The sequence below is a fragment of the Manis pentadactyla genome, chromosome 12 (genome assembly GCF_030020395.1).
Source record: "Manis pentadactyla isolate mManPen7 chromosome 12, mManPen7.hap1, whole genome shotgun sequence".
NCBI lineage: Eukaryota > Metazoa > Chordata > Mammalia > Pholidota > Manidae > Manis > Manis pentadactyla.
The window spans coordinates 107715186-107742209 of record NC_080030.1 but is presented as its reverse complement, the minus strand read 5'-3'; the positions used below and the strand labels follow the sequence as shown (position 1 = coordinate 107742209).

General features: G+C 42.9%; 1 protein-coding gene across 1 annotated transcript in view; it reads left to right on the top strand.

Annotated features, from left to right (window-relative positions):
• The window catches only part of SEC63 (SEC63 homolog, protein translocation regulator), a 57748-nt gene extending 34270 nt beyond the window's left edge, over window positions 1-23478 (top strand). The window contains exons 14-21 of the mRNA XM_036902908.2: window positions 7392-7474; window positions 9643-9702; window positions 9901-10071; window positions 13062-13220; window positions 14693-14794; window positions 18051-18149; window positions 21363-21467; window positions 22410-23478. Of these exons, the coding sequence (XP_036758803.1) occupies window positions 7392-7474; window positions 9643-9702; window positions 9901-10071; window positions 13062-13220; window positions 14693-14794; window positions 18051-18149; window positions 21363-21467; window positions 22410-22553 (923 nt within the window). The 3' untranslated portion in view covers window positions 22554-23478. The remainder of the gene's footprint in view (window positions 1-7391; window positions 7475-9642; window positions 9703-9900; window positions 10072-13061; window positions 13221-14692; window positions 14795-18050; window positions 18150-21362; window positions 21468-22409) is intronic.
• The last annotated feature ends 3546 nt before the right edge of the window (window positions 23479-27024 follow it).

Here is a 27024-nt window from a genome sequence, read left to right as displayed (position 1 = left end):
TTCAGCATGTATAGGTTTTAAACTACTAATTAAATTGCGCACACACATTAACATAATAGGAATACAGTTACCTAACCAAAGCATACCTGTAATTACCAGCCATCTCTAGTGAAACCAAGAAAACCAGTTAGGCACCTTAGGCATTTGTGAAAACTTATCTATGATATGGTGGATATTGTCCAACTGAACTTGAACAGTCTGAGAGAAATCCGACAAATTAAAACAACCCATTCCTGGGGACTGTTCACATCCCATATGTTCTTTTAACAGTAAATAGTCCGTAGTTGTAAGATTTTGGAGCGCTACAATTTGCACTTCTCCTAATTCTTGGTTGAGTTCCAACAGTATAGATCCAGTCAAATTTGTTGTTTTACTGTATGCACAGGCCAGCTTAGATATCTCCTTCCTCATTCCCATGGCAAGTCCAGGAGCTGGTGGGATGAGTGCATCTACAGCTGTAGCAGTGCGTGGATCTTTGTTGGGGTTTTTTGATGATCATCTTCTGGCATGAGTCTTCCAGAGAGTGCTGATGTTGGAAGTTCTCTTTCATATTGTATCTTAGTTCATTTTCAGGGTAGCCCAATTAGGCTTTGATCCTCTGTATAAACACAAACAGACCCTTTGCCTACACTTTTATATGCCCTTTATACCATTGTGTAGAACTCATTGGAGGTCACCACACAGGAACTGCTTTTTTTTTTTTTTTGTTATCATTAATCTGCACTTACATGACGAATATTATGTTTACTAGGCTCTCCCCTATACCTGGTCCCCCCTGTAAACCCCTTTACAGTCACTGTCCATCAGCATAGCAAAATGTTGTAGAATCACTACTTGTCTTCTCTGTGTTGTACAGCCCTCCCCTTTCTCCCGCCCCCACCATGCATGCTAATCATAATACCCCCCTTCTTCTTCCCCCCCTTATCCCTCCCTACCCACCCATCCTCCCCAGTCCCTTTCCTTTTGGTACCTGTTAGTCCATTCTTGAGTTCTGTGATTCTGCTGCTGTTTTGTTCCTTCAGTTTTTCCTTTGTTCTTATACTCTACAGATGAGTGAAATTATTTGGTATTTCTCTTTCTCCGCTTGGCTTGTTTCACTGAGCATAATACCCTCCAGCTCCATCCATGTTGCTGCAAATGGTAGGATTTGCCCTTTTCTTATGGCTGAGTAGTATTCCATTGTGTATATGTACCACATCTTCTTTATCCATTCATCTATCGATGGACATTGAGGTTGCTTCCAATTCTTGGCTATTGTAAATAGTGCTGCGATAAACATAGGGGTGCATTGGTCTTTCTCATACTTGATTGCTGCATTCTTAGGGTAAATTCCTAGGAGTGCAATTCCTGGGTCAAATGGTATGTCTGTTTTGAGCATTTTGATGTACCTCCATACTGCTTTCCACAACGATTGAACTAATTTACAATCCCACCAGCAGTGTAGGAGGGTTCCCCTTTCTCCACAGCCTTGCCAACATTTGTTGTTGTTTGTCTTTTGGATGGTAGCCATCCGTACTGGTGTTAGGTGATACCTCATTTTAGTTTTAATTTGCATTTCTCTGATAATTAGTGACGCGGAGCATCTTTTCATGTGTCTGTCTGTTGGCCATCTGTATTTCTTTTTTGGAGAACTGTCTGTTCAGTTCCTCTGCCCATTTTTTGATTGGGTTATTTGTTTTTTGTTTGTTGAGGCGTGTGAGCTCTTTATATATTCTGGACGTCAAGCCTTTATCGGATGTGTCATTTTCAAATATATTCTCCCATACTGTAGGGTTCCTTTTTGTTCTATTGATGGTGTCTTTTGCTGTACAGAAGCTTTTCAGCTTAATATAGTCCTACTTGTTCATTTTTGCTGTTGTTTTCCTTGCCCGGGGAGATATGTTCAAGAAGAGGTCACTCATGTTTATGTCTAAGAGGTTTTTGCCTATGTTTTCTTCCAAGAGTTTAATGGTTTCTTGACTTACATTCAGGTCTTTGATCCATTTTGAGTTTACTTTTGTATATGGGGTTAGACAGTGGTCCAGTTTCATTCTCCTACATGTAGCTGTCCAGTTTTGCCAGCACCATCTGTTGAAGAGACTGTCATTTCCCCTTTGTATGTCCATGGCTCCTTTGTCAAATATTAATTGACCATATATGTCTGGGTTAATGTCTGGATTCTCTAGTCTGTTCCATTGGTCTGTGGCTCTGTTCTTGTGCCAGTACCAAATTGTCTTGATTACTATGGCTTTACAGTAGGGCTTGAAGTTGGGGAGTGAGATCCCCCCTACTTTATTCTTCTTTCTCAGGATTGCTTAGGCTATTCGGGGTCTTTGGTGTTTCCATATGAATTTTTGAATTATTTGTTCCAGTTCATTGAAGAATGTTGCTGGTAGTTTCATAGGGATTGCATCAAATCTGTATATTGCTTTGGGCAGGATGGCCATTTTGACAATTTTAATTCTTCCTAGCCACGAGCATGGGATGAGTTTCCATCTGTTGGTGTCCCCTTTAATTTCTCTTAAGAGTGACTTGTAGTTTTCAGAGTATAAGTCTTTCACTTCTTTGGTTAGGTTTATTCCTAGGTATTTTATTTTTTTTGAAGCAATTGTGAATGGAGTTGTTTTCCTGATTTCTCTTTCTGTTGGTTCATTGTTAGTGTATAGGAAAGCCACAGTTTTCTGTGTGTTGATTTTGTATCCTGCAACTTTGCTGTATTCCGATATCAGTTCTAGTAGTTTTGGGGTGGAGTCTTTAGGGTTTTTTATGTACAGTATCATGTCATCTGCAAATAGTGACAATTTAACTTCTTCTTTACCAATCTGGATTCCTTGTATTTTTTGTTTTGTCTGATTGCCGTGGCTAGGACCTCCGGTACTATGTTAAATAACAGTGGAGAGAGTGGGCATCCCTGTCTAGTTCCCGATCTCAGAGGAAATGCTTTCAGCTTCTCGCTATTCAATATAATGTTGGCTGTGGGTTTATCATAGATGGCCTTTATTATGTTGAGGTACTTGCTCTCTATTCCCATTTTGCTGAGAGTTTTTATCATGAATGGATGTTGAACTTTGTCAAATGCTTTCTCAGCATCTATGGAGATGATCATGTGGTTTTTGTCTTTCTTTTTGTTGATGTGGTGGATGATGTTGATGGACTTTCGAATGTTGTACCATCCTTGCATCCCTGGGATGAATCCCACTTGGTCATGGTGTATGATCCTTTTGATGTATTTTTGAATTCAATTTGCTAATATTTTGTTGAGTATTTTTGCATCTACGTTCATCAGGGATATTAGTCTGTAGTTTTCTTTTTTGGTGGGGTCTTTGCCTGGTTTTGGTATTAGGGTGATGTTAGCTTCATAGAATGAGTTTGGGAGTATCCCCTCCTCCTCTATTTCTTGGAAAACTTTAAGGAGAATGGGTATTATGTATTCCCTGTATGTCTGATAAAATTCCGAGGTAAATCCATCTGGCCCGGGGGTTTTGTTCTTTGGTAGTTTTTTGATTACCGCTTCAATTTCATTGCTGGTAATTGGTCTGTTTAGATTTTCTGTTTCTTTTTGGGTCAGTCTTGGAAGGTTGTATTTTTCTAGGAAGTTGTCCATTTCTCCTAGGTTTCCCAGCTTGTTAGCATATAGGTTTTCATAGTATTCTCTAATAATTCTTTGCATTTCCGTGGGGTCCGTCGTGATTTTTCCTTTCTCGTTTCTGATACTGTTGATTTGTGTTGACTCTCTTTTCCTCTTAATAAGTCTGGCTAGAGGCTTATCTATTTTGTTTGTTTTCTTGAAGAGCCAGCTCTTGGTTTCATTGATTTTTGCTATTGTTTTATTCTTCTCAATTTTATTTATTTCTTCTCTGATCTTTATTATGTCCCTCCTTCTGCAGACCTTAGGCCTCATCTGTTCTTCTTTTTCCAGTTTCGATAATTGTGACATTAGACCGTTCATTTGAGCTTGTTCTTCCTTTTTTAAATATGCTTGGTTTGCTATGTACTTTCCTCTTTAAGACTGCTTTTGCTGTGTCCCACAGAAGTTGGGGCTTAGTTTTGTTGTCGTTTGTTTCCATATATTGCTGGATCTCCATTTTGATTTGGTCATTGATCCATTGATTATTTAGGAGTGTGTTGTTAAGCCTCCATGTGTTTGTGAGCCTTTTTGCTTTCTTTGTACAGTTTATTTCTAGTTTTATGCCCTTGTGGTCTGAAAAGTTGGTTGGTAGGATTTCAATCTTTTGAAATTTACTGAGGCTCTTTTTGTGGCCTAGTATGTGGTCTATTCTGGAGAATGTTCCATGTGCACTTGAGAAGAATGTATATCGTGTTGCTTTTGGATGTAGAGTTCTGTAGATGTCTATTAGGTCCATCTGTTCTAGTGTGTTGTTCAGTGCCTCTGTGTCCTTACTTATTTTCTGTCTGGTGGATCTGTCCTTTGGAGTGAGTGGTGTGTTGAAGTCTCCTAGAATGAATGCATTGCATTCTATTTCCCCCTTTAGTTCTGTTAGTATTTGTTTCAGGTATGTTGGTGCTCCTGTATTGGGTGCATATATATTTATAATGGTTATATCCTCTTGTTGGACTGAGCCCTTTATCATTATGTAATGTCCTTCTTTGTCTTTTTTTACTTTCTTTATTTTGAAGTCTGTTTTGTCTGATACCAGAATTGCAACACCTGCTTTCTTCTCTCTGTTGTTTGCATGAAATATCTTTTTCCATCCCTTGACTTTAAGTCTGTGCATGTCTTTGGGTTTGAGGTGAGTCTCTTGTAAGAAGCATATGGATGGATCTTGCTTTTTTATCCATTCTATTACTCTGTGTCTTTTGATTGGTGCATTCAGTCCATTTACATTTAGGGTGATTATTGAAAGGTATGAACTTATTGCCATTGCAGGCTTTAAGTTTGTGGTTACCAAAGGTTCAGGGTTAGCTTCTTTACTTTCTTACTGTCTAACTGTTAAACTCGCTTGTTGAGCTATTATAAACGCGGTCTGATGATTCTTTATTTCTCTCCCTTCTTATTCCCCCTCCTCCCTTCTTCATATGTTGGGTGTTTTGTTCTCTGCTCTTTTTAGGAGTGCTCCCATATAGAGCAGTCCCTGTAGGATGCCCTGAAGAGGTGGTTTGTGGAAGGCAAATTCCCTCAACTTTTGCTTGTCTGGGAATTGTTTAATCCCTCCTTCATATTTAAATAATAATCATGCTGGATACAGTAGTCTTGGTTCGAGGCCCTTCTGTTTCATTGCATTAAGTATATCATGCCATTCTCTTGTGGCCTGTAGGGTTTCTGTTGAGAAGTCTGATGATAGCCTGATGGGTTTTCCTTTGTAGGTAACCTTTTTTTTCTCTCTGGCTGCCTTTAATACTTTGTCCTTGTCTTTCTTTGATCTTTGCCATTTTAATTATTATGTGTCTTGGTGTTGCCGTCTGTGGATCCCTTGTCATGGGAGTTCTGTGTTCCTCTGTGTTCTGAGAGGCCATTTCTTCCCCTAGTTTGGGGAAGTTTTCAACAATTATTTCTTCAAAGACACTGTCTATCCCTTTTTCTCTCTCTTCTTCTTCTGGTTCCCCTATAATGCGTATATTGTTCCGTTGGCGATTGGTCACTCAGCTCTCTTAAAATTCTTTCATTCCTGGATATCCTTTTATCTCTCTCTGCATCAGCTTCTCTGCGTTCCTGTTCTCTGTTTTCTAGTCCATTAATGGTCTCTTGCATCTCCTCCATTCTGTTTTGAAGTCCTTCCAGAGCTTGTTTTATTTCTGAATTCTCCTTCCTTAGTTCTTGCATATTTCTCTGCAAGTCCATCAGCATGGTTATGACTTTTGTTTTGAATTCTTTTTCAGGAAGACTGGCTAAGTCTATCTCCCCAGATTCCTTCTCAGGGGAAGATGTAGCAGATGCCGAAGCTGTCTGGGTTAGTCTTGTCTGGATCATATTTTTTTGCCTTTTCATGTTGACAGGTGCTATTGACTGTCAGCTGGGAGGGCCAAACTTTTCACTTGCTACTGGCCTTTCTTTACTGGGACAGCTGTGACCCCTATTGGCTTGTATTGGGTAATTGTGTGTAGGCTGGGTCTTTGTGTCTTGCCTGGCCGATATGGAGGAATCTCCCCTTCTGTGGGCGGGGTTTGCCTTAGGCTGTTTCTCTGCTTTTGCAGCGCCCGGAGGGGTAATGGACGGGTGGGGGTGGGCTGTTTGGTTGTTAACCTCTGTGAGGGGTCTCAGAGCTGTTGCCCAGGGGGTTAGTGCACCCGGTTTTCTCTGTAATTTCCAGCCACTGGGCTGTGACCTGGGTTGTTTCCGTCTAGCTGTTAAGTCCCTGTCCCTTTAAGACTTTCAAAAAGCACTCGCTTTTCTTTGTCACAGGGGGATCAGCTTTGGCACCCGCTCAGAGGTCTTGCTGCCCTATTTCCCTAGTTTCCAGCCCTCCACACATGCACTGTGTGTGCGCTCTGGTGCGGGTGGCTGGGGCTGGGTGTTCAACAGTCCTGGGCTCCCTCTCCCTCCCGCCGGGAGCTGGGGGAAGGCGTGCTCGGGTCCCGCCGGGCCGGGGGTTGTATCTTACCCCTTTCACCAGGTGCTGGGCTCTCGCACGTGTGGATGTGGTCTGGCTGTTGTCCTGTGTCTTCTGGTCTCTCTTTTAGGATTAGTTGTATTTGTTGTATTTTCAAAAATATATGTTTTTGGGAGGAGATTCCCACTGTCCTACTCACACTGCCATGTTGGCTCCGCCTCTCTGTACTTTAATATTTTAATGTTTATTATTGTTATGTTATATTTATTATTAGACTTTGGGGGATTTGTGGGCAAGTATGATTTTAAAAAACATTTGCAAAAACAGAAAAATATTAAGGTGCTTTTTAAATATAAACTATTATAGAGTTCTTACCTTAAAAAATAAATCTCTTTAATATGGCTTAGAATACTAGTTTAAATTATTTTATTCTGACAGATGAGCATAGATCATACAGGATAAAATCTTGTAAATGCAAGGTTTGCACAGTTGAATAGAGTGACAGAACCCTGTTTATGTCACGAAGAGAGAAAGCTTTGGTATGGGAGTCCTTACATTAGACTTGCTTTAAAAGACCTGGGTTTGAAATGTGGCAGTGCCAATATAGCCATTATGTGACTTTAGGCATTTTACTTTATTTCTGAACCTCAGTTACTTCTTTAAAGTGAAAATAATAATGCTTCATAGAGCTATTTTAAGGATTAAATGAATACATTATTGAAGGCATCTACTGGAGAATGTTACACAGAGTAGGAAGTCACTATATTGTTTTTATTGAGTAAGTTCAAAATACAGCATCATGAAACATTGAAGTACCACACTGATTTACGCAGTCAGTTTTGCCGTCTGTTCTGACATGGGGCTCAGCACTGATTTCATGCACGTCCCCTTCTCGCCTTGCAGTTCTGGATGACGAAGACAGCAATGACATCACGGTGGGGTCCCTAGTGACGGTGTTGGTGAGGCTGACGAGGCAGACGATGGCAGTGAGTAACTGTGTGCTTTTGTGCTTTAAGAGTTAGGTATTAAAATTTTTATATTTTCTCATTTTAAGTCATACGTTCTCAGAGTCAAAGCTCTTGTAGCAAAACCTGATTTTCCAAGTTCTGTTACCTGTTTTGAAATGTTAGTTTTCATAGTTTTCAATTAAGTTTTCACACATGCAAAAGCCTTTGGGAAATAGATTGATTCTTCATGTGATGATTTAATTCCCTATGGAACAGTATAATAGGGTAATGTGGGTATACTGCTTAAACTGTAAAGTGCTATACAAAGGTTAATTATTGATTATTGTTAAGAATTTCATCACCTACTCATTTGTAGCAAGTTCTTTAGAGGATTCACTTCCTTTTATTTTTAATTTAAAAAATTGCAATGAAAATAACTTCTTTTTCTAATTAAGTGACAACTTCATGCTGTCTGGAAAAAAAACGTATAAGAAGGAATTAAAATCACCTAGACTCCTACTACTCTGAGATGATTAGCTACCCTAATGCATGATACCTGTAGAGCTAAGTGATGTTTCTGTCCCCGTCCCTTCTCTTACCTCCCTTGGGAAGCCCCTTGCCCCCCCGGGGGACCACCGTTCAGTCCTGTGTGTATCTTCTCATGTCTTTCTTCATGCTCTTACTTACTATCTGGACCTTTACAGTATATATACATATATACTAGTACTTTTTCATTCTTTTTCACTAAATCTGACTATATTGTATGTGCTACCTGCATCTTTTTTTTCTCAGTTTCTGTTGCATATTTATATTACCTCCCAAGTCACAACTACAGTTTTTAATAGACTGATATAGGAATGCATTGTTTTTAAATAGACTGTGGTGTTCAATTCAGTTCATTCAACCAGTGCTAGATTTTAGCCTGTTCTTCTCCAGTTTGTGATCATCTGTAGGAAACATGCTGCATTTGAACCCCATGTCTGAAACTTCTGGTAGGAAAGGCATGTTCTGTAGTGGGACGTATCAGATCAAGGATGTTGATGTTGATTTTATGGTAGCAAGTGGTAAGGAAGTGTTTGTGTTACAGACTCGGGGGGGAGGTGATCCCGGAGGAGGGAACTAAGCCAGCGGCTGAGATTTGGTTTAGAATCCAAATTTACACTACCCACATGCTTTGGATTCCAAGCCTGAGAAATGAGCAAAAGATTGGCCTTGGGCTATCGACACTTCTGGGGTAGCTGGTAGGACAAAGAGCAGAACTGCTCTGCCGGAAGGGAGGGAACCAGGTGTTCATCCTGCAGTGCCTACGAGGACTGTACCTCAGAGCGCCAAGTGTGAGGACCCGCTAGTGGCTGCAGAAAGGAAGCAGAGGTGACAGGATTAGGCGAGGGGTTGGGAAGCTTTTTCCGTAGGTCCCATTAGTTGCCAGAGACTGGCAACTATTGAGCTCACTGTGGGCATGGCTGTGTTGCAGTAAAACTTGGTTTAAAAAGTGGGCAGAGGGCCATAGTTTGCTGATTCCTGAATTAGACTAACAGTTCAGAGCCTGATAATTACCATTGTTTTTACGTGTCAGCCTTAATAATTCCAGGGAGTTTATTAAACACAACCCCTGTCACTTGTCATTTGCCAGTGTAAATTATTACTGTAGTCTTACTGGAATTTAAACCCTGTATTTGTTGCTTCTGTTCTGATTCTGAATAAATTATGTGGTAAGTGGATATGTCTTTAGGATAGTGGATTTTCTTGGAGTTCCACTTTAGTTATAGATCCAGTGAGCACTATTGCTGACAATAGTTAAATAAACTAATGTTGGTCTAATTGAAGTCTTAATGTTAGAAAATAAAGTAATGTATTTAAGTTGCTGTAACATAAAAACAGTCATGTCTGATTACTATTAGAATAATATAGACAATTTAAACTGAAATATTTTTTACTTCATAATGAGTTTAGATATCTTAAATTACTCCATTTGTAAATTTAAGAAGACAATATTTTTCAAAATACATTCAGGGCAGGAGATTGCAGAAGGTAACTTCTGAAAGTATTATCCAGTGATTGCTAAGATCTCCTTTCTACCCTTCCAAACCCCATAGTTGTGATCAGTGAAAAAACTTACTGGTAGTATATTTTGAAAGATTTCTTTGTTTATCCGAAAGATAAATAACAGTTGACCGACTTCACGTTTTTCTTCTCGCTTCCTCCAGGAAGTATTTGAAAAGGAGCAGTCCATCTGTGCTGCAGAGGAGCAGCCGGCAGAAGACGTGGTGAGCACCCAGGTTTTCTCATGTCTCTGTCCCCGTGAAGGAAATGTTCTGTTTGGTTCTCTGACTTCTGCTGCTGTGGGGGAGTAATTCAGTTTAGGAAAACATTTCGTTAGGCATTGCCATCTAAAAATTACTGGGAAACCCAAATGAAACTCGCTGTGACTTCTGAGTATGTGTGTGTGCCGTGATTTGTGGCAGGGCGACGCCAGCAAGAGCAGGACAAGAGGAGGATGGCAGCAGAAGAGTAAAGGACCCAAGAAAACAGCTAAATCAAAAAAAAAGAAGCCTTTAAAAAAAAAGCCTACACCTGTGCCCTTACCACAGTCAAAGCCACAGAAACAGAAGCAGGCAAATGGAGTCGTTGGGAGTGTAAGTTCATTACTCTTATTGTCAACATTGTCTCTGTCGAGGTACAGGTTGAAATATTCAAATCTTAGTGTATAGCTTCCGAAGTTTGTGTGTGTAGATACCCGTGATACCTACATCACGGGGTAAAACCTTCCCAGCGCCCTGGACACCTGGGCCGTTCTCCATTGGCAGCCCCTCCATGCAGCTCCCACTGTCCCCACGTCTGTTATCACCACAGACAAGAGGAGTGTTTGCTCTCTTTCAGCACAGTGTCTGTGGCATTCACTGTGTGTGTGAGGGATCCCACTGTATGTGTGTACCACAGTTTACCTGTCTGTTCTTTGGTTACTGGGCATTTGGGTTATTGGTAGTTTTTGGATATTTGTCTATTATGGATAAGGGCACTCTGCTTATTCTTGTACATGTTACTGGGTTGTAAGGTAGGTGTATGTTTAACTCATTGAAAGAGCCCATTTTCCAAAGTTGTACCATTTTATGTTCCTACACACTAAACATGAATCCAGTTGTTCCACATCCTCACCCATACTTGGTTTTCAGTCTCTTTATCTTGGCCACTGTGGCAGCTCTGTAGTGGTCCTCTGTGTGTGGCTCTGCTTGTGTTTACCTGGCAACTGGTGACACCAGGCATCTTTTCACCTGCTTACTGGCCACTGGGCATCCTCTTTTCTGTTGAGTTGTCGGTCTGCTTATGGATTTGAAGGATTCCTGTATATATTCTGGGTATGAGTTGGGCTTTACTCTCTGTGCAGTAGCTTTGGGTGGTTTGTGATTTCCAGAAGTTGTATTATTTTACTATTACATTTTGCTCTGTGATGCATCTGTATTAACTTTTGTGACTAGTGTGAGATGGGGATTACTGACCATTTATTTACTTGGGCAACACTTACTGAAAAGACCTCCTTTCCTCTGAACTGCTGTGGTGGTGGTCGCGAAGCAAGCAACCATAGCTGTGTTTGTGCAGAGCTGTTGTGGACTCTCTGGTCTATTCAATTAATTATCTATACTCGTGCTAGTACCACACTCTTAATTATTGTGGCTTTATGTAAAGCCTTGAAACATGGTTATGTAAGTCCTCAAGCTCTTCTTTAACTTCTTCAAAATAAGCCCTTTGCATTTCCAGCTAAATTTTTAGAATAAGCTTGACAATTTCCACCCCCAAAAAAGTTGCCAGGATTTAGATTGGTATTACATTGAATCTTTTCACTAGGGGAACAATTCATGTTAATAATACTGTCTTTTTATTCATAATCATGGTTTATCTTTATTTATTTGGAGCTTCCTTAATTTTTCCCAGCAGTGGTTTGTAATTCCCAGGCACATCTTCCATTAGGTCTGCTCCTGTGTAGTTGATGTTTTCTGGTGTGTAGCAAGTAACAGTTAAAAAAAAATCCCATCCTTCAATATATATTGCTGGTTTATAGAAATGTAGTTGCTTTCTAAATATTGACTTTGGATCAAGGAGCCCTTAGGAGTTGACAGTAATTGTAACCATTGCAGATTTTTAAAAAAGATTTTCTCAGTACATAATCCACCTTGGGGTAAAGACAGTTTTTGCTTTCTTCTTCTTTCTTTATGCTTTTCTCCCTTCCTGTCTTGCTGGTTAGAACTCAAGTGTAACGGGATTAGACGTGATGAGGGCGGTGGCCGCCCTTGTCTTGCTGATCGCGGGGAGAAAGCAGACATCGCTTCCCTCCTGAGTGGGGTGCTGGCCCCGAAGCAGTTGCAGACAGTCCTTGTCAGGGTAGGGCAGTCAGTGTTCCATTCTGTTCCCAGTTCGCTGAGAATTTTTATCATGAGCAGATAGTGAATTTTATTACAGATGCTTTTTCTTCATCTATGGAGACGATTGTATGATTTTTCTTCTTTCTGTTAACGTGGTAGGTTATATTGATGCATTTAAAAATTTTAAATTATCCTTGTGTTCCTGGAACAAATCTCATTTGGTTATAATGCAGTATCCTTTTTTATATTTATCTGCATTTGATAACATTTTCTTTAGGATTCCTGCATCTATTTTTATGAGAGAGTATTGATCTGTCGTTCTCCTTCCTTGAAATATCTTTGGCAGGTTTTGTGTCAGGCTTATGCTAGCCGCCTTTAGCACATTAGGAAGTATTCTGCTCTCTTTCTCCTGCAAGAGTTTGTGTAAGACTGGATGTTTCTGATGCAGAAGAATTATCTAGGCTTGGAGTTCTTAAAAAGAGTTTAGTTATAGAATCCATTTCTTTCACATATTCTACTTTTTGTCTTGTATCGAATTTGTCCTTTCCTGTAAGTTACCGAATTTATTGATGAAGTTATTCAAAGTCTCCCTTATTTTCAGTGTCTTTTGCGTCTGTCGTTATGTCTCTCTTACTCCTAATACTGGTAATTTGTATTGTCTCTTTTTGCCTTCAGTTAGTCTTGCCGGATAAAATCGATCAGTTCTGTTAATCTTTCCAAGAACCAGCTTTGGGTTTTGTTTGGGTTTCCCGTTGGCGTATTTGCTTTCTCTTTATTGATTTCTGGTCTGCGCTACTCCCCTTCTACTTCCTTAGCATTTTGTTTGTTCTTTTTCTTCCTTCTTGCAGTGGGCTCGTAAGTATGTTGTCTGGGGCGTCGGCTCTCCATTCCCGCAGGGTGCTCGGTCAGTTAGAGGAGAGTAGTGAACTCCCAAAGCAGGGCCTTCCTGTAAACGTCCCATTTCTCCTCCTCAGATAAAATAAATTGTGTAATGGATGTTTTTGAAAGATGAGTCACCTTAGACATCTTGGTGTAGTATACTTTGTAAAGGAATAAAATACTTCTATTTACAATAGACAGATAAGCCCAGTGGTCGTCTTCAGTCTGACTCCACGTACGTACGGACTTGTAAAGAAGAGCGTTTTCTAATTCTCTGAGACGGGAGAGTGGACTTTGAGCCTCTGGGGTTACTGACCCTCGGCCCGCATCGGGGCCCCGCGGCCTGTCCGCAGGTGCTCAGGGCGGCTGCGGCTGCGGTTCCCTTTCAGGAAGCGGCCGTCAAGGACGACGAGGAGGAGGTCTCGGTCAAGGGCAGTGAGTCTGAGGACGAAGAGACCAACCGGGAGTCCCAGAGCGAGAGGGACGACGGCAGCGAGCGGGACTCCGAGAGGGAGCAGGACGGGAAGCAGAGCAGGGACGACGAAGCCGTGAGCCTTCCTTCGGGCCAAGGGCCGGGATTGTGCCTTGGGGGTAGTTCGGGGTTTGCTGTCGCTTTCAGTCGCTTGCTGGTTTTAAACGATACCAGTGCGGTTCATACTCCTATGTTACTCTTGTAAGAATATTTTTGAGGGTTGGTTAGAATCATAAAGAAAAGTTGTTTTTGACGAGGATTGTGCATCCCACCTTTCTCAGATGTTAAGTTGCTCCGTGTAGCAACGCCTGGGTCTGACGCGAGGCCAGTTTGGTCTCCAGGTAGTGTTCAGTGTTGGATGCGAGTAAGGAAAGGCGGGTACGAGGCAGCGGGTACTTGGAGGAGTCGCTCAGAAGGTCCAGGTAATGTTTAGGGTGAAGAAACATGACTGTGGGCTCTGGACTCTAATGTCAAGAGGTTGGTTAAAGGGAAAGCTAACATTCACAGAATGCTACCTTATTTCAAGAGGTAAGACATTAAGGAAAGGGGGAGTCCTCAAGAAATCTAATAAGACTGTGAGGGTATGGAGGGTAGAAAAGAGTCTCGTGGCATGGCATTAGGTTGCACCTCATTTATGGGAGGGCTGCAGAAAAGGATGGTGGACAAATAATGGTGCAAATGCACTGTTCCCTGTACGTTTGTGGAGGCCTTTCTGACTGGGCTATTGCTGTGAAAGTAACCCTGTGGTTAGGAGAGAAACAGCCTTCCCTGAATAGCCTCTAACGCGAAAGCAGAGACCACAAGAGGAAAGGATAAAGGCAGAGGGTTAAAGTGCAAGGAGGTGATGTGCTTGCCCTGGAAAGAGGTGGGTGGGAGTGTAACTGCTTTTAGCTGCTGGTGGCCCTTGACTGCTTAGTCTTTGGGAATTAAGTTTAATTGCCTGGAAATTAAAACCTATCAAAGAAATTATTTCTCCAGCCTTGCTTTGAGAAAGAGTTGATATATTCCTCTCTGAGTATATCAGGGTTAGTAGAGGTCACTCTTAGGGTTCTGACAGACGAGCTTCATCAGATGACAGAAATACATTCATTCGGTTAACAATTACACAAATAACAAAGACTGTTTCATGAGCCGTCACGTTGCCAGCTCTGTTAGGTGACAGGAATGCAAGGCCAGGCGTGGAACAGCCTCTGCCCTTGACTGGTAGGGGGCTGGCGGGGAGGGCCGGCTCAGTGAGCACGGCGGCAGGAGGGAGACGAGCGCGCCCGGCAGCCGAGGGGGGGCGACCGGCCGGGCCCTGGGCGGAGGGAGCCCCTGGCGTCGGGAGCCCTACCCGAGGCCGCTCCCGGAAGTAACTCGTAGGAATCCTCCAGGGAGGGAAAGGGGACAAAAACCCAAACAAGGTTCGCGGGGAGTTCAGAGAAAAGCGGTGCCTTGAGCGGGGGAGTGATCGGATCTGTGGGACTGACGGGGACTATAGCTGGAAGCAGATGGAAATGCCTCGGAATGCTCGGAAGCACGCCTGATGGCACGTGTTCCATTCCCCAGGAGTGGCAGGAACTGCAGCAGAGTATACAGCGCAAGGAGCGGGCGCTGCTGGAGACCAAGTCCAAGATAACGCACCCCGTCTACAGCCTCTGCTTCCCCGAGGTGAGCCCCCGGCGTCCCTGCCCCGGCCTCCTGGCCTCCTGTCGGGCGCGTCCCCCGCCCTGGGTCCCTCTGCGCCGTGGGCTGGCTCAGGTGCTGAAGGTCGTCTCCTCCTGACAGGCCACATTTTGAGGGACGTATTTCCATATGAATTACATTTAGTGAATGTGTTGTTTAAAGGGAGGGTTGTTAACTTAAGTATTCCTGTGGTTCCCTCTGCTTCTGTCCTTTCTGGGCCAGGTTACTGAGGGTTGTGCTAGATGATGGCTTCTCATTAGTCAGGCAGTTTGCTCTGCCTCAGACAGATGCATATTTTGCTTCAGACTATGTGACTTGTGAATCTCTCCCTTCTATTAAGTTTTAAATGGGATGAAAAAGTCGTAAGTCTCCCCGTGGTGTTTCCTGAGGGTCCTGTGGACTCGCTGGGGCCCCAGGGGCGCCCTGGTCCACGGCCGTGGCCAAGCCCAAGGCTGTGGGGCCGGCGGAAAGTTCAGTAGGGGTTGAGCATGGCTGAGCCCCAGGTCAAGATCATTGTAATGCTGTCCTATCCCTTGTCCTGTTTACTGTGTGGCTGTGGTCTGCTCCACTTTCTGTCTCCTTGATGGCTATGTTTTTTTGTCTTTCAAATGAATTTAGGATTTGCTTGACATTTGGCTCTTGCAAATATGCAAAACTGAGTATGGCTCGAGGTCATGAACTGGATGCCTCTTAGTTCAGGGAAGCTGTTTCACAGACTGCCTCGCAGCTTTGCCGCAGAACCTTCTGCTTCCTGCTCTTATCTGGCAGGTGATCCCCTGTATGAGTCTGCTTTCTGTTCTAGAACGTCAGTGGAGAGCCGCTGGGGGCTGCTGAGGGCGAGTTCCCAAGTGAGGGCTTTCCCAGCAGTGAGTGAGCGGCTCTGTAGACTCTTGTTCAGACTTGGGGCGCAGTCGGCCAGGATTCCGTCCTGATGTGCACACCCATCTTCTGGCGTGTCCTGAGCGCCATGTAGCCCATCTGTTGGGGCATTTTGCCCACTGCGTGCTAGTCTGCCAACACCAAGTCTTGTGAAATCAAGCAGATAAATTCCACTCATTGATTCGTTTTCAAAGTGCCAGGGATGCTATGAGCTGCGTAATTTGTACCCTTACAACAGACAGTTTCATTTTAGACCATGCTTAGTTAATAAGCAAAACATTCATTCACTCCCCTTGAACATTTTAGCAGTGAAACGCCTTTTTCTAATTTAGTCTGCATCTGCATGGCAAATAGCTCCAAGTAGCATTTATCAGATAAAATTTACTGTTTTCTTAACATCTGCCTTCCCATGTACCTGCCCCTGCCATGCATGTAAGTTATTTAAAGTTTATGTTCATAATAGACTTCCATGTTATTGCAATTCTTACTGTATTTAATATGTTAAGAATGGTTGGGACTCTCACACAACAGAAAACAGTTTTGTCTGGAGTGCAGATAACTCACAGTGAAACAGCTTCTCCACTTGAACTGTGTGCATCAGTCAAGGCAGAGGTGCCACGGACGGGCATTCACTGGCTTCTTACTCGGTCTTCTTGAGTGCATCTCATCTCAGACGGCCTGGAGGAGGGGAGGGAAAGGCCTCTCCGTGGGGCAGGCCAAGCCGAAGTGCCCATTCCTGAGCACAGCCCTGCGCTGCTGGTACCAACACGCGCTGTGGTCCTGAGATTTCAGCGAAGTGTTAGGACCGCTCACACAGCTCGGTGCCTGCGTCATCCCACTGGCGGGCACAGCCACCGCAGCCCCTCCTCGCCCTCCGTGGGCTGGGCCCTCACGCACGTCACCCGCCCTGTCTCAGTTCATCTCCACAGTGCAGCCTGAGTCAGGCACTCATCGCTTAACAGAAGAGAGGTGAGATTCAGAGAGGTGAAGTGATCCAGGTCTGGCTCTGAAACAGGCGCCGGCCACTCAGCCCGCGCACAGACCTGCCCCCCCTCCCCCCGCCCGCCTTTGTGCATGGGACCCCTGGAAGTGCAGCCCGCTCGCCCTTCCCCGCCGCTGTGCCGGCGGTGAGTGGTTGCAGCGGGGACTCTGGCTCGCAGAGCCCAGGTATCTGTGCGCCACATTGCGTCTGTGCTGTTTTTAGTCAGACACACGGGCAGACACACACACACACACACACAGACGCACCCCCACAGACACGCAAATCCCCTTCCCCCACCACCGTCGCAGTGCTCTGCAATAGGAGGCATTTAAACAAAAGTTATAGTTGAACTTTGTGTAGCATTATTAGAAAGTATTAATAAACCAAATGTTAATGTCTTACAGTTAAAACAAATAGAAAATACAAGTGATTTGGGCTTAAAAGTGCATTTTACCTGCAAAACTGTTTTCAGTAAGTTATTTTTCTTCACCTTTTGTGTGATTGAGAATTCAGGGTAGTCTGCTGGTGTTTGGCTGAGTATTTAGAGTATCCTAGAGCTTATTTTATTTTTAGCTCCAAAACATTTTTCTTGAAGCCATTTTAGAAATCTGTCTTTCCTGACCAGTGCTCAAGCAGTGGCGGCTGCGGCGATGACTGAACAGCCCGCTGTGCGCTGTGACTCAGCGATGGCTGCCCCGCACACTGAAGTCCGGTGCTTCCAGACTGCTTGGTCTTGCGATTTTTTATTTTCATTTTCTCAGTAGTTTTTTTGTCTCCTGTCAGTTCTTCCTGCTCTCACTGGCTTTCTGGTGGCACTTTCTTTATCTCTTTTTCTGTTGCCAAGCTTATTAAAAAGTCATAGGCAGTGAAAGGTATAAACGGGCCCTTAGAATCTGAGCTGCCTGCGTGGTGCCGACTACAGCAGCACCTGCACACACATCGGAGCCGTGCTCGGGGGTTCAGCTGGTCCTTGCACAAGGATGCCACGCAGATTTGAGATGCTCTCTTCCAAGTGATGTGCTTAATGCACTGATTTCTGATTTGGTTGCCCAAGTCTCTTCCCCTCCTACTTCCTGGCTTTTGTTATTACTAGGTAAGAACACTAAGATTATTTGCTAGGTGATATTGTAATAGTTTATACTGTTTTCTTTTTCAGAATATCTTTCATCACTGAAGGTTAATCAGGTTTAATGCAGGGGCCCATCAGTAAGGTTTAAGAGGCCATTTGAAACCCCCAGATTATATGCATAATTCTTTTGGAGAGTAGATCTACAAATGGTTAAGAACAAACTTGCTCATTCAGTAGATATTTATTGAACACCTGTTTGGCTCCAGGCACTGTGTCTGCTGGGGACTCATAGCTGTCTTTTCTCTTTGCAGGAAAAACAGGAATGGTGGTGGCTATATATTGCAGATAGGAAGGAACAGACATTAATATCTATGCCATACCATGTGTGTACACTAAAAGACACCGAAGAGGTAATTATCCAAACACATTATTTCAGTTTTTACAACTGTACAGCATCTTGCCATCATACTGCCTCATAAAATCTTTTTTAGAAATCAGCTTATCATATTCAGTGTATTTTATTTTATATGTTAAGACGTGATTTACAGCTGTTCTCTGGTGTCTGGTGGGGGAGTTCATTGGAAATGTGTAAAGTGTTGAACTGTTAGAGGTACTTGGTCAGTCTTTTTCTCAACTTGCTTTGTGCAGTTTTCACTGTTAGTATCTAAGAACATATGCCTTTCTTTCTCTTCTTCAGAATTTAATTATATTCTAAAAATTTTTTATCTTTCCCCCACTGGATTAGTGCCAAGATGCATTTTTGGAGCGGAACTCTATAATAAAGTGGCTCTGCCCCCCGTCGATGACATCACCGGTCTAGTGTGGTGGCCGACACATTCCCCCCCTGGGAACTCCTTTCTGTGGTCTTGTTTTTCTTCTTGACTTTTTTATGTTCCTTTTCTAGAAAGCAGGTTCTGTTTGCCTGGACTCGGACAAGAGCAAGTCTTTTGAATTTTAAGATAGTTCTGTGATGTTGATTTCTAATCCAGAAAGTACCCCCCCACCCCTTTTAACCACGTAGTAAATATATAAAGTAGTTTATTGTTGTTTGACCTTTAAGAGAGGCAGCTTAAGGGTATTTCTTTGACAGAGTAGTCTTTTTTTTTAATTTAAATTTTACCTGTTTTTGAAGAGATAATACTTCACCTAGTTACCATTTCAGAACATATACCAGAAAAGCACACATGGACAACAGCTTGCGTCCCTGCCTCTCAGCCACCCACTCCCTTCCCTGGAGACCATCTGTGTTAGTCAATTCTTGTGTAGTCTTCATGTGACACTGTATGTAAATTATAAGCAGACACATCATGTGTATTTTCCCCCCCAAAATAGTGTCCACCATGTTCCGCACTTTACCTGTCCTCTGCATGACAGGACTTGGAATTTGTTTCATGTTAGTACAGAAAATGCTTCCTCATCCTTTTTACTGCTGCATGACCCTCTTCTATATGAATGTTTGTTTAGCACTCTGATTTACTGAACTTACAAGTTGTTTATCATCTGCTGCTGCAGTGAATAACCTCATGTCATCTTGCACATGTGCAAGCATACCTATAGGATAAATCATAGAGGTAGAATTAATGAATCAGAGACTGTACATTTGTAATTTCAGTAAATGTTGCTAGATATTTATTTCTCCATAGGGAGTATGAATGTTCAAGTTTGCCTGTCGCCTTTGTCTGTGTCATTTTCAATATTGCTAATCAGAAAAATGAGAAATGGCATCTCTTATTTTTTCCCTCTGATCTTTGAAGTTTCAAAACTATATAAAAATGTTGCACAGTATCATGAATGCCCATAGACCCTTGTTCTACACTGACCATTTAACATTTTGCCATTTATTTTTTCCTATCTTTCTCTATATGTGTCCACACAGAAAACACACACATATGTCCCCCCAAGCCCACTTTACATACTTGCAGACATGAAGTTTCACTCCTGTGTTACTGACACATGAATCCTAAGAACAGGTCTTTCTTCTACATGAGCAGATACAATTACTATACTCAGGAAATGTAACATTGATGTATTATTATCCAATGTGCAGTCCATATTCAAATTTCCTCAAATACTACACTGTTACAGGTTTTTTTGATTGATTTTATACTTTTTTAAAAATACATTTTGTTTTAAAAACATTTTTATAATGAGGTACATATATCCAGATGTCGTCTTAAAAATTTGTTCTTCCTTTTTCCAAGTGAAATTGAAACTTCTAAGAGTTTCTAACTCTTTACATTTGAAGTTTACGATTTGAGAGGAAATAAAGTACCTTGTTGACCTTGAAGGCATTGGGCATTTGTAAAGGAAAAACTCACTTCTGTGCGCTTCTCTCACTGTCATGCTGCTACCACAGTCACAGCAGTCCTGACGCCAGCTGCGCGGGTTTCCCCACACCAACCGGTTCTCTGTGACACCAGCTGAGTGTCCTGCATTTTAACTCAGTGCTGACGCTGTCTCCCTGGCGGTAGTGTCAGTTGGCAAGTCACACAAGACGTGTGACTGAGAGGTTAAGGGCTCAGTCACACCGGACTGCCGCCCACCACCTTCAGAGCCCGTCGCTAGTCCCGGTTGTCAATTAACTTCTGACCAACTGGCTGTAAATTGGGGTTCCCGTGACCCTACCCTTCGGTTTGATAATTTGCTGGAATGGCTCACAGAACTTAGGGAAACATGTTTACTGGCTTATTACAAAAGAAAGTGTTAAGGGGTGCATATGATATCCAGATGGAAGAGAGGCACAGGGCAGAGTGCTGGGGAGGGGCCCCCGTGGCAGTGCCATGCCCCTTGTGAACACGCCACTCTTCCAGCGCCTCTGTGTGTCCACCAGCTCAGCAGGCCCTTCACTTGGGGCACCTTACGGAGCCTTCCTCACCCGGGCGTGGCCGACTGCCCGCTGGCTCAGTCTCCAGCCCCTCTCCAGGGCATGGGGGGTGGGCTCAAAGCTCCGGGTTTCCAGTCAGGTCTTCCTGGTGGCCGGCCCTCACCCGGGCGCCCATCTGGAGTCACCTTATCAGAACAAAACTCATTCCTGTCACCCACGTGGTTCCAAGGGATTTATGAGCTCGCTGTCATGACCTGGGTCAAAGGGCAAATATTAGAACCAAAGATGCTCCTGGTTTTCTTATCACTTGAAAAGTTACAGGGGTTTGAGGAGCTCTGGGCCTGGAGGTGGGGCAGAGCCAATATATATATATTTTCTATTATCTCATAGCATTTATTGTAGAAATAAGAAAATTTGTCAAGAATTATCTCCTCTCTGGCAGTCAGTTTTATTAATTCCAACATTACATTTATTTTTATTTTACATCCTATTTCATTTCTTCAAGTTGTCAAGGTGATGGTCAGCACAGAACTCGGTTGCTTTAAATATGCTCTGGTTGTGGAGATACAGATCAGCTCTGCCAGTTCTGCCTCCTTTGGCTTCCTTTTGTGCTGTTGATGTAATATAGGCATAAATGTACCGTTCGGGGGTGGTTCTAACTTCCTAGCATTAGTTAGGGCTTCCTGCGTCCTCTGCGTCAACACCGAGCTGTTACACGTTCTGGTCTAGGAACTCGGGTGAGCTGGTGTTCTTTCTGCTCCTCAAAATACAGATTTTCAGTGCTGATTTTATCTTCTAGGTAGAGCTGAAGTTTCCTGCACCAGGCAAGCCTGGAAATTATCAGTATACAGTGTTTCTGAGATCAGACTCTTATATGGGTTTGGATCAGATTAAGCCATTGAAGGTAAGAATAGTGACTGCAGTAAATAAGGTTGTCTGTTGAGTAAGTGCTTGCTTAATATAGGGAAGCATTTCAGGTTCTGAAATGTAGAGTTCTAGAGGGAAAAGAGGTCATCTCCTACTGTGTATATGATACAATTGATGGACTACCCTTATAATAATAAACTTCAGTTGTTGAGTTAAAGGAGGGTAAATAGTTTTTTAGAACCGTGAAGGGAAATTACGGAAGTGTAATAGGTTTTATGTGCTCTAATTCCACAGGGGTTCACCAAATGTGTTCTCTTTTCTTTAGAAAAGCATGTGTTTTCCCACAGATTCTATTGGGGAAGCTATTAATTGCTGAAATGAACTTATTTTTTATCATTTTAGAGTATACACTTTGTCTGTGAAGCACACTCTCAGTGTTTCACCCTCTCACTTGAAGTTTTATAAAAGCGTTCCTGGTACTGTGTTAGAGAGATGGTGAAGTGTCAGGGCACCGTGTCCGAGAGCCCCGAAGGGGAGGGGCAGGACGCGCGGGCCTCTCCTTTCCCGCGGGGGCACCTTGCAGCTTTTCACTGGCGATAGGATTTTACTCCATGAGTCTGGAGGCTGTAAATACCTCTTTGTAAATCACCCTCGAGTTTTTCTTGCTTCAGTAGAAGATTTATTAAGACATAGTCTTCTTGCTCGAGAATCACAGTTTATTTTCATGCCACAGAATGAATAGTATAGCTTCTATAAAATCAAAATATCAGACTGTATTAGAAATTTAGCTACATGTACGTGCTGTTAGAGTTACGTTTTTTTTCTAGGATGAATGTTCTAAATGTTAAATTTAGAGTTACAACCATAAAATTGATTTTTTTGTAATTGCTATGGTCAAAGAAAACCTTTTCTTTACCAGGTATTTCTTCTGTTTTTCCTACCCAAATTTCTGATGTCGACATTCAATTCCTCTTTATAGTTGGAAGTTCATGAGGCTAAACCTGTGCCAGAAAATCACCCGCAGTGGGATACAGCGATAGAGGGGGACGAGGACCAGGAGGACAGCGAGGGCTTCGAAGACAGCTTCGAGGAGGAGGAGGAGGAGGAGGAAGATGACGACTGAGCAGTCCAGGAAGGGGCCACAGGGTTTGCAGATATACTTGCAAATTTGTGTTCTTTTGGAAATGTCTAATAAACCAGAAAGAGTGCTGAACTGATGTTGAGGGAAGTGTTAGTTCCTGAAATGGGTGCATAACCAGACAGTGGCGGTGCCCCGGTACACTCGGAATGTGCTGAAGGCTTGTTAGGGCCTCTCAAGTTTGGGATGGTGCATTTATTTCATCTGCAAATTATAATAAACCCTTTGTTATAACTGTCCAGAAGTGTGGGCGATACATTATCTGGTCACTTCATGGTCCCCGTAAAAGTAAAGGTACCTGAAAAACGATCTATCATCTGCAAGTTTTCTTTGTTTAGGGTTTGTTTTAGCAAACATTGAAATGTGATAAACACCACCAATACGTTTTAAGTAACATCTGTTCAAGTTTTAATCTCTTGATAAGATCTGTCATTCATTTATTGACATTCTGCAATGATTTGAGACTATAACAGCTCCATTCATAGCTTTAACCCTTTTGTTTTTAGCTGTCTTGGTCATAAGTCAGCTTTCTCTCACATTCCATATACTACAGAGGGCTACATTTGGGGGTTTAAGAAATAATTGCCCAGACTTATCAGACAGATTATAAAAATGGCTTTTAATGGCTTAAAACATTTTTAAGCCTCTATTTTAGCAGATCAATGCAGGATCTAATTCTTTTTATAAGCTGTAGGTCTAAAAATGATTGTGGGACCATATGTTCTCTGATGTTGGTGACTTATGTTATTAAACCTTTTTTAAAAGGTTCACTATAAAAGCTGAAATACATTCTTAGCTTTTAATCTACCTGACTATCAAAAGCCTTTTAAGGAAAAAATATATAACATGCAAGGAGGCATTTTTTTGTATTCATTTTGGACTCCTGTCAATAAAATAGAAGTTTGGCTCATTTTGTGTTTCTAATGGTGTGTGTCTTTTTGCTCCCAGAGAAAGGATACGATAGGGTAATTTGTTTACTTTTCAACTAAGAATTTAATAAAATTGTACATACCTGCTTAAGTGACTATTTCTGTATACTATAGAAAAACCCATGAGTGGGAGGAGTTTCCCCCTCAACATTGCAACCCAGAGGAAGGTGCTTATAGGGGGTAGAAAAGTATACGTGGTGAATGAGGTAAGATAGTATTCTTATTATTAGGTAAGGGAGAAGCGTACGTCCAGTGTAAGACCTGATCGTAGCAATCCTCTCCCCCCAAAACCCCCATAGGCCAAAGTAGGGTTGGAATATAATGTAAAAGGCTGCCGCTTCCATGCAGAACAACCACTGGTATTTTGTTACAGCAATAGTTGGAAATTGAAAAGTTACCAAAAATGTGGATTTTTTTTTAGTTCTAAATTTAGGATGTAATAGTTCCCTTAATATGGTCAAAGCAGTGTTTCCAGTCGGACCCCCATCACTTGCTTTTCTTCATAAAGGTGTTAGTGAGACGCGTCCTTGCAGGCAAGCATGCCGCCAGGGTTCACTTTACAGGTGGAGGGCAGGTTTCGCCGGGAGGCTGTGTTGTCGCTGAGGCAGCTCGCGAGTGTGGCGCAGGGACGGGGCGGCCTGTGGCGTCAGCGGGAAGGGGGACAGAGGGAATGTGCAGAGGCAAGGGGCCAGCGGCCGGGGTGTGGGCATGTGGCCTGGGCTTTAGAGAAAGACGCTTCTCAATACGCATTTCTTTTCTAGCAACAATGTCCTAAAGAGGCTTTTATAAGCTCAAACAACTGGATTGTTTCTGTTTTAACTAGAGAGGATTTCACAACCAGTAACTCAACCACAGTGCTTAAATAAACAGCATCGCCTCCACCTAAGAACATCCACCAGTCTGTTTCCCTTTGACTTTGGGTGACTTACACGTACTCCAAAGCAAAGGAGTACACTTCCCCCGTGACTGCTAACCGCCAACTTCGTACTGCAGGACTGAAGGAACTTTTTCCAGCAAGTCTGGGGCTTTGCAGCTGTTCTCCTGATTGAGGTTTAACAACAAATTAGTCTTAGTTTGCGCATAATAACCTAATGGAAACTCTTAGTGGAGTTTCAGTTTTGTTCCCATTAAGACAGAATGACATTTTGTGAGCAGAATAGAAACCCATATAGATGAAAGCATTCCGTGTGTGTGCACAAAGTGAGACTGGTTATTTATGAAAGTTACAGTTATGTAATATTTTCTCTTTAAATTGGTGCAGTACATATTAAAGGTACTCTTCCAAGAAGAGACCATGATTGAAAGGCTAGCGATGGTAAGTTTTAATTATGTTATAAAACAATCACATTTGAGGCCCCATGGTGTTTTCCATGTCCATATCTCAGTCTCAGAGTTAGATGTTCATGTCCTTTTTGTGGAAGTGTTCAAATTTTCATGGTTCTTTTTTGTTGTTTTTCATCCCGGGGCACACTGAGTAAGCTCTGTAGAACAATCCTCTGTGTCCTCCGGCTCGCACCGAGGGTAGAGAAGGAGCCGGGCCGCCGTAAGTCCCGCTGTGCGGTGGGAGTTCAGGCCCTGGGGGGAGGCAGAGGGTGGGTGCCACAGGAGGGATGTGGGAAAGGCAGGGAAGTGCTGAGGGACCCGTGAGGCCCGCTGAGCAGAGTCTTCAGGGCCAGGTTGATCCAGTTCTTTTTTTCAGCCAATCAAAACCTCATACGAAGTATTCTTCAGCAGCCACTCTTATTTCTGTGTAATTCAGCACTTTACACAGTTTTTGAGGAGTTGTTTATCACCTGTCATGTGTTTACTGAGTTACTGTGTGCCTGAGTCTGTGATTGGCATACCGGGGCTATAAGAATCAAAGAGCTTCGTGTTCTTGAGGACGCGTGGCTGTCAGGATAGGCGGGTGTGCGGCAGTCCGCTTAGATCCACTCGCGCTGGCTACTCGCCATCGTCCGGAATGACTTTTTTTTTAAGTCCTCACTGTAGGCAGATGAATTATTTTTTTTAGGTGCTAGCTGTTTCTTGGCTTTTTTTTTTTTAAGTAAGGAAATCCTCATCCTTTATTTTTGCTTCTTTAAAGCATTTTTTTCTCCTCAGTATTCTTGCTGACCTCCATGAATTCCTTTCCAAGTCGGCCTTAAAGCAAAACAGCTATTAGCCATGACACGACACTTTACCGGCTGTGTGGTGGTCAGTCCAAGTGTGTCTGAAGAAGTGAGCGTCAGGCATCTTCTCACACTTAAACTTGATGTGGGGGCTATTTGGCAAGTCTTAAAAAAACAATGAAGCTGTGATCATGCACATTTTTCTGTAGCCTGAATTAAGAATCCAGATAGACCCTCATTGGCTTTAGGGTGTGGCCTCTGGTGGGGCTACGCACGTCCCAGGGGTATGCAGATGACCTGTCTGTTGGGAAAATGTTAAAATGATTATTTGTATTTAATCTTACCCTTTTAAATTTCTATTTTTGTGTTTTATAATATACATAATATATTGTACAATTGTACACTTCTATAATTTATAAATAAATAATACACTTACTGGTGCATTATATATATTTTTCCTGATTTAAGTGCGTGATCAAAACATTTGGGTGTGCTGCTTCGAGGGATTGATAGGGTGACATTTAAGCTAAAGTGAAGAAGTTTGGACTTGTGTCCCTCACCCTTTGAGTCCTCGAGCTGCTGTCACTCTGCTGGGGTCAGAGGGTTGGCATTCACTGTCCGGCTCTCCTGTGGCCCCGGGAGTAAAGTGGTGTCTCTCGAGATGGAACCGAGTAGGTTTGGTGCTGGGCTTACTAGACGAGGGAGGGAACTAAGCAGCTCCCCGTGCTGGTATGGCAGCGGGGCAGCCGGAGTGAAGCGGAGGGGCCACCTGCTGGGACTTCCAGCAAAGGCTGCAGTTTGTCCCAAGGACTGAGGGCTGGATCAGTGACTGCTGCAAATTCCAGGTGCCTGTGGGGAGGGCTGCCCCCCCTCCCCCCCTAGGCGGTTCAGCATTAACCTGTCAGGCTGCGTGCGCAAAGGGAGCTGTCTTCCTCACCTTCCTGATCACCTGAAGTTCAAACTTTTAATGTCTGGATAATGGCAGTGGCGGAGGGGACCAGCCACAAAGATGTGAGCAGATTCCACAGAGAGCAACATCACACTGTTTCCTTGCAGTTTCCTGCCTGGGTCTGGTAGAGGGCGGTAGGGCTGTAACTTAGTTGAGCAAAAACGGGTGTAGCCTGTGGGACTAAGAGCCAAAATTAAAGACATGCTTAGTAATTTATTTCTATCTCCACCTTCTAGGATTACCTTCTTCCCCATTAATCTTTTTTACATGTATCATTTTTTTTTAAGATAATTATTTTTTATTGAAGGGTAGTTGACACACATTATTACATTACATTAGTTTCAGGTGTACAACACAGTGATTCAACATTTATATACATGATAATTCTAGGTACCAGCTATCACCATACCAAGTTGTTACAATATTTTGACTATATTCCTTATGCTATACATTACATCATTACATCCCGG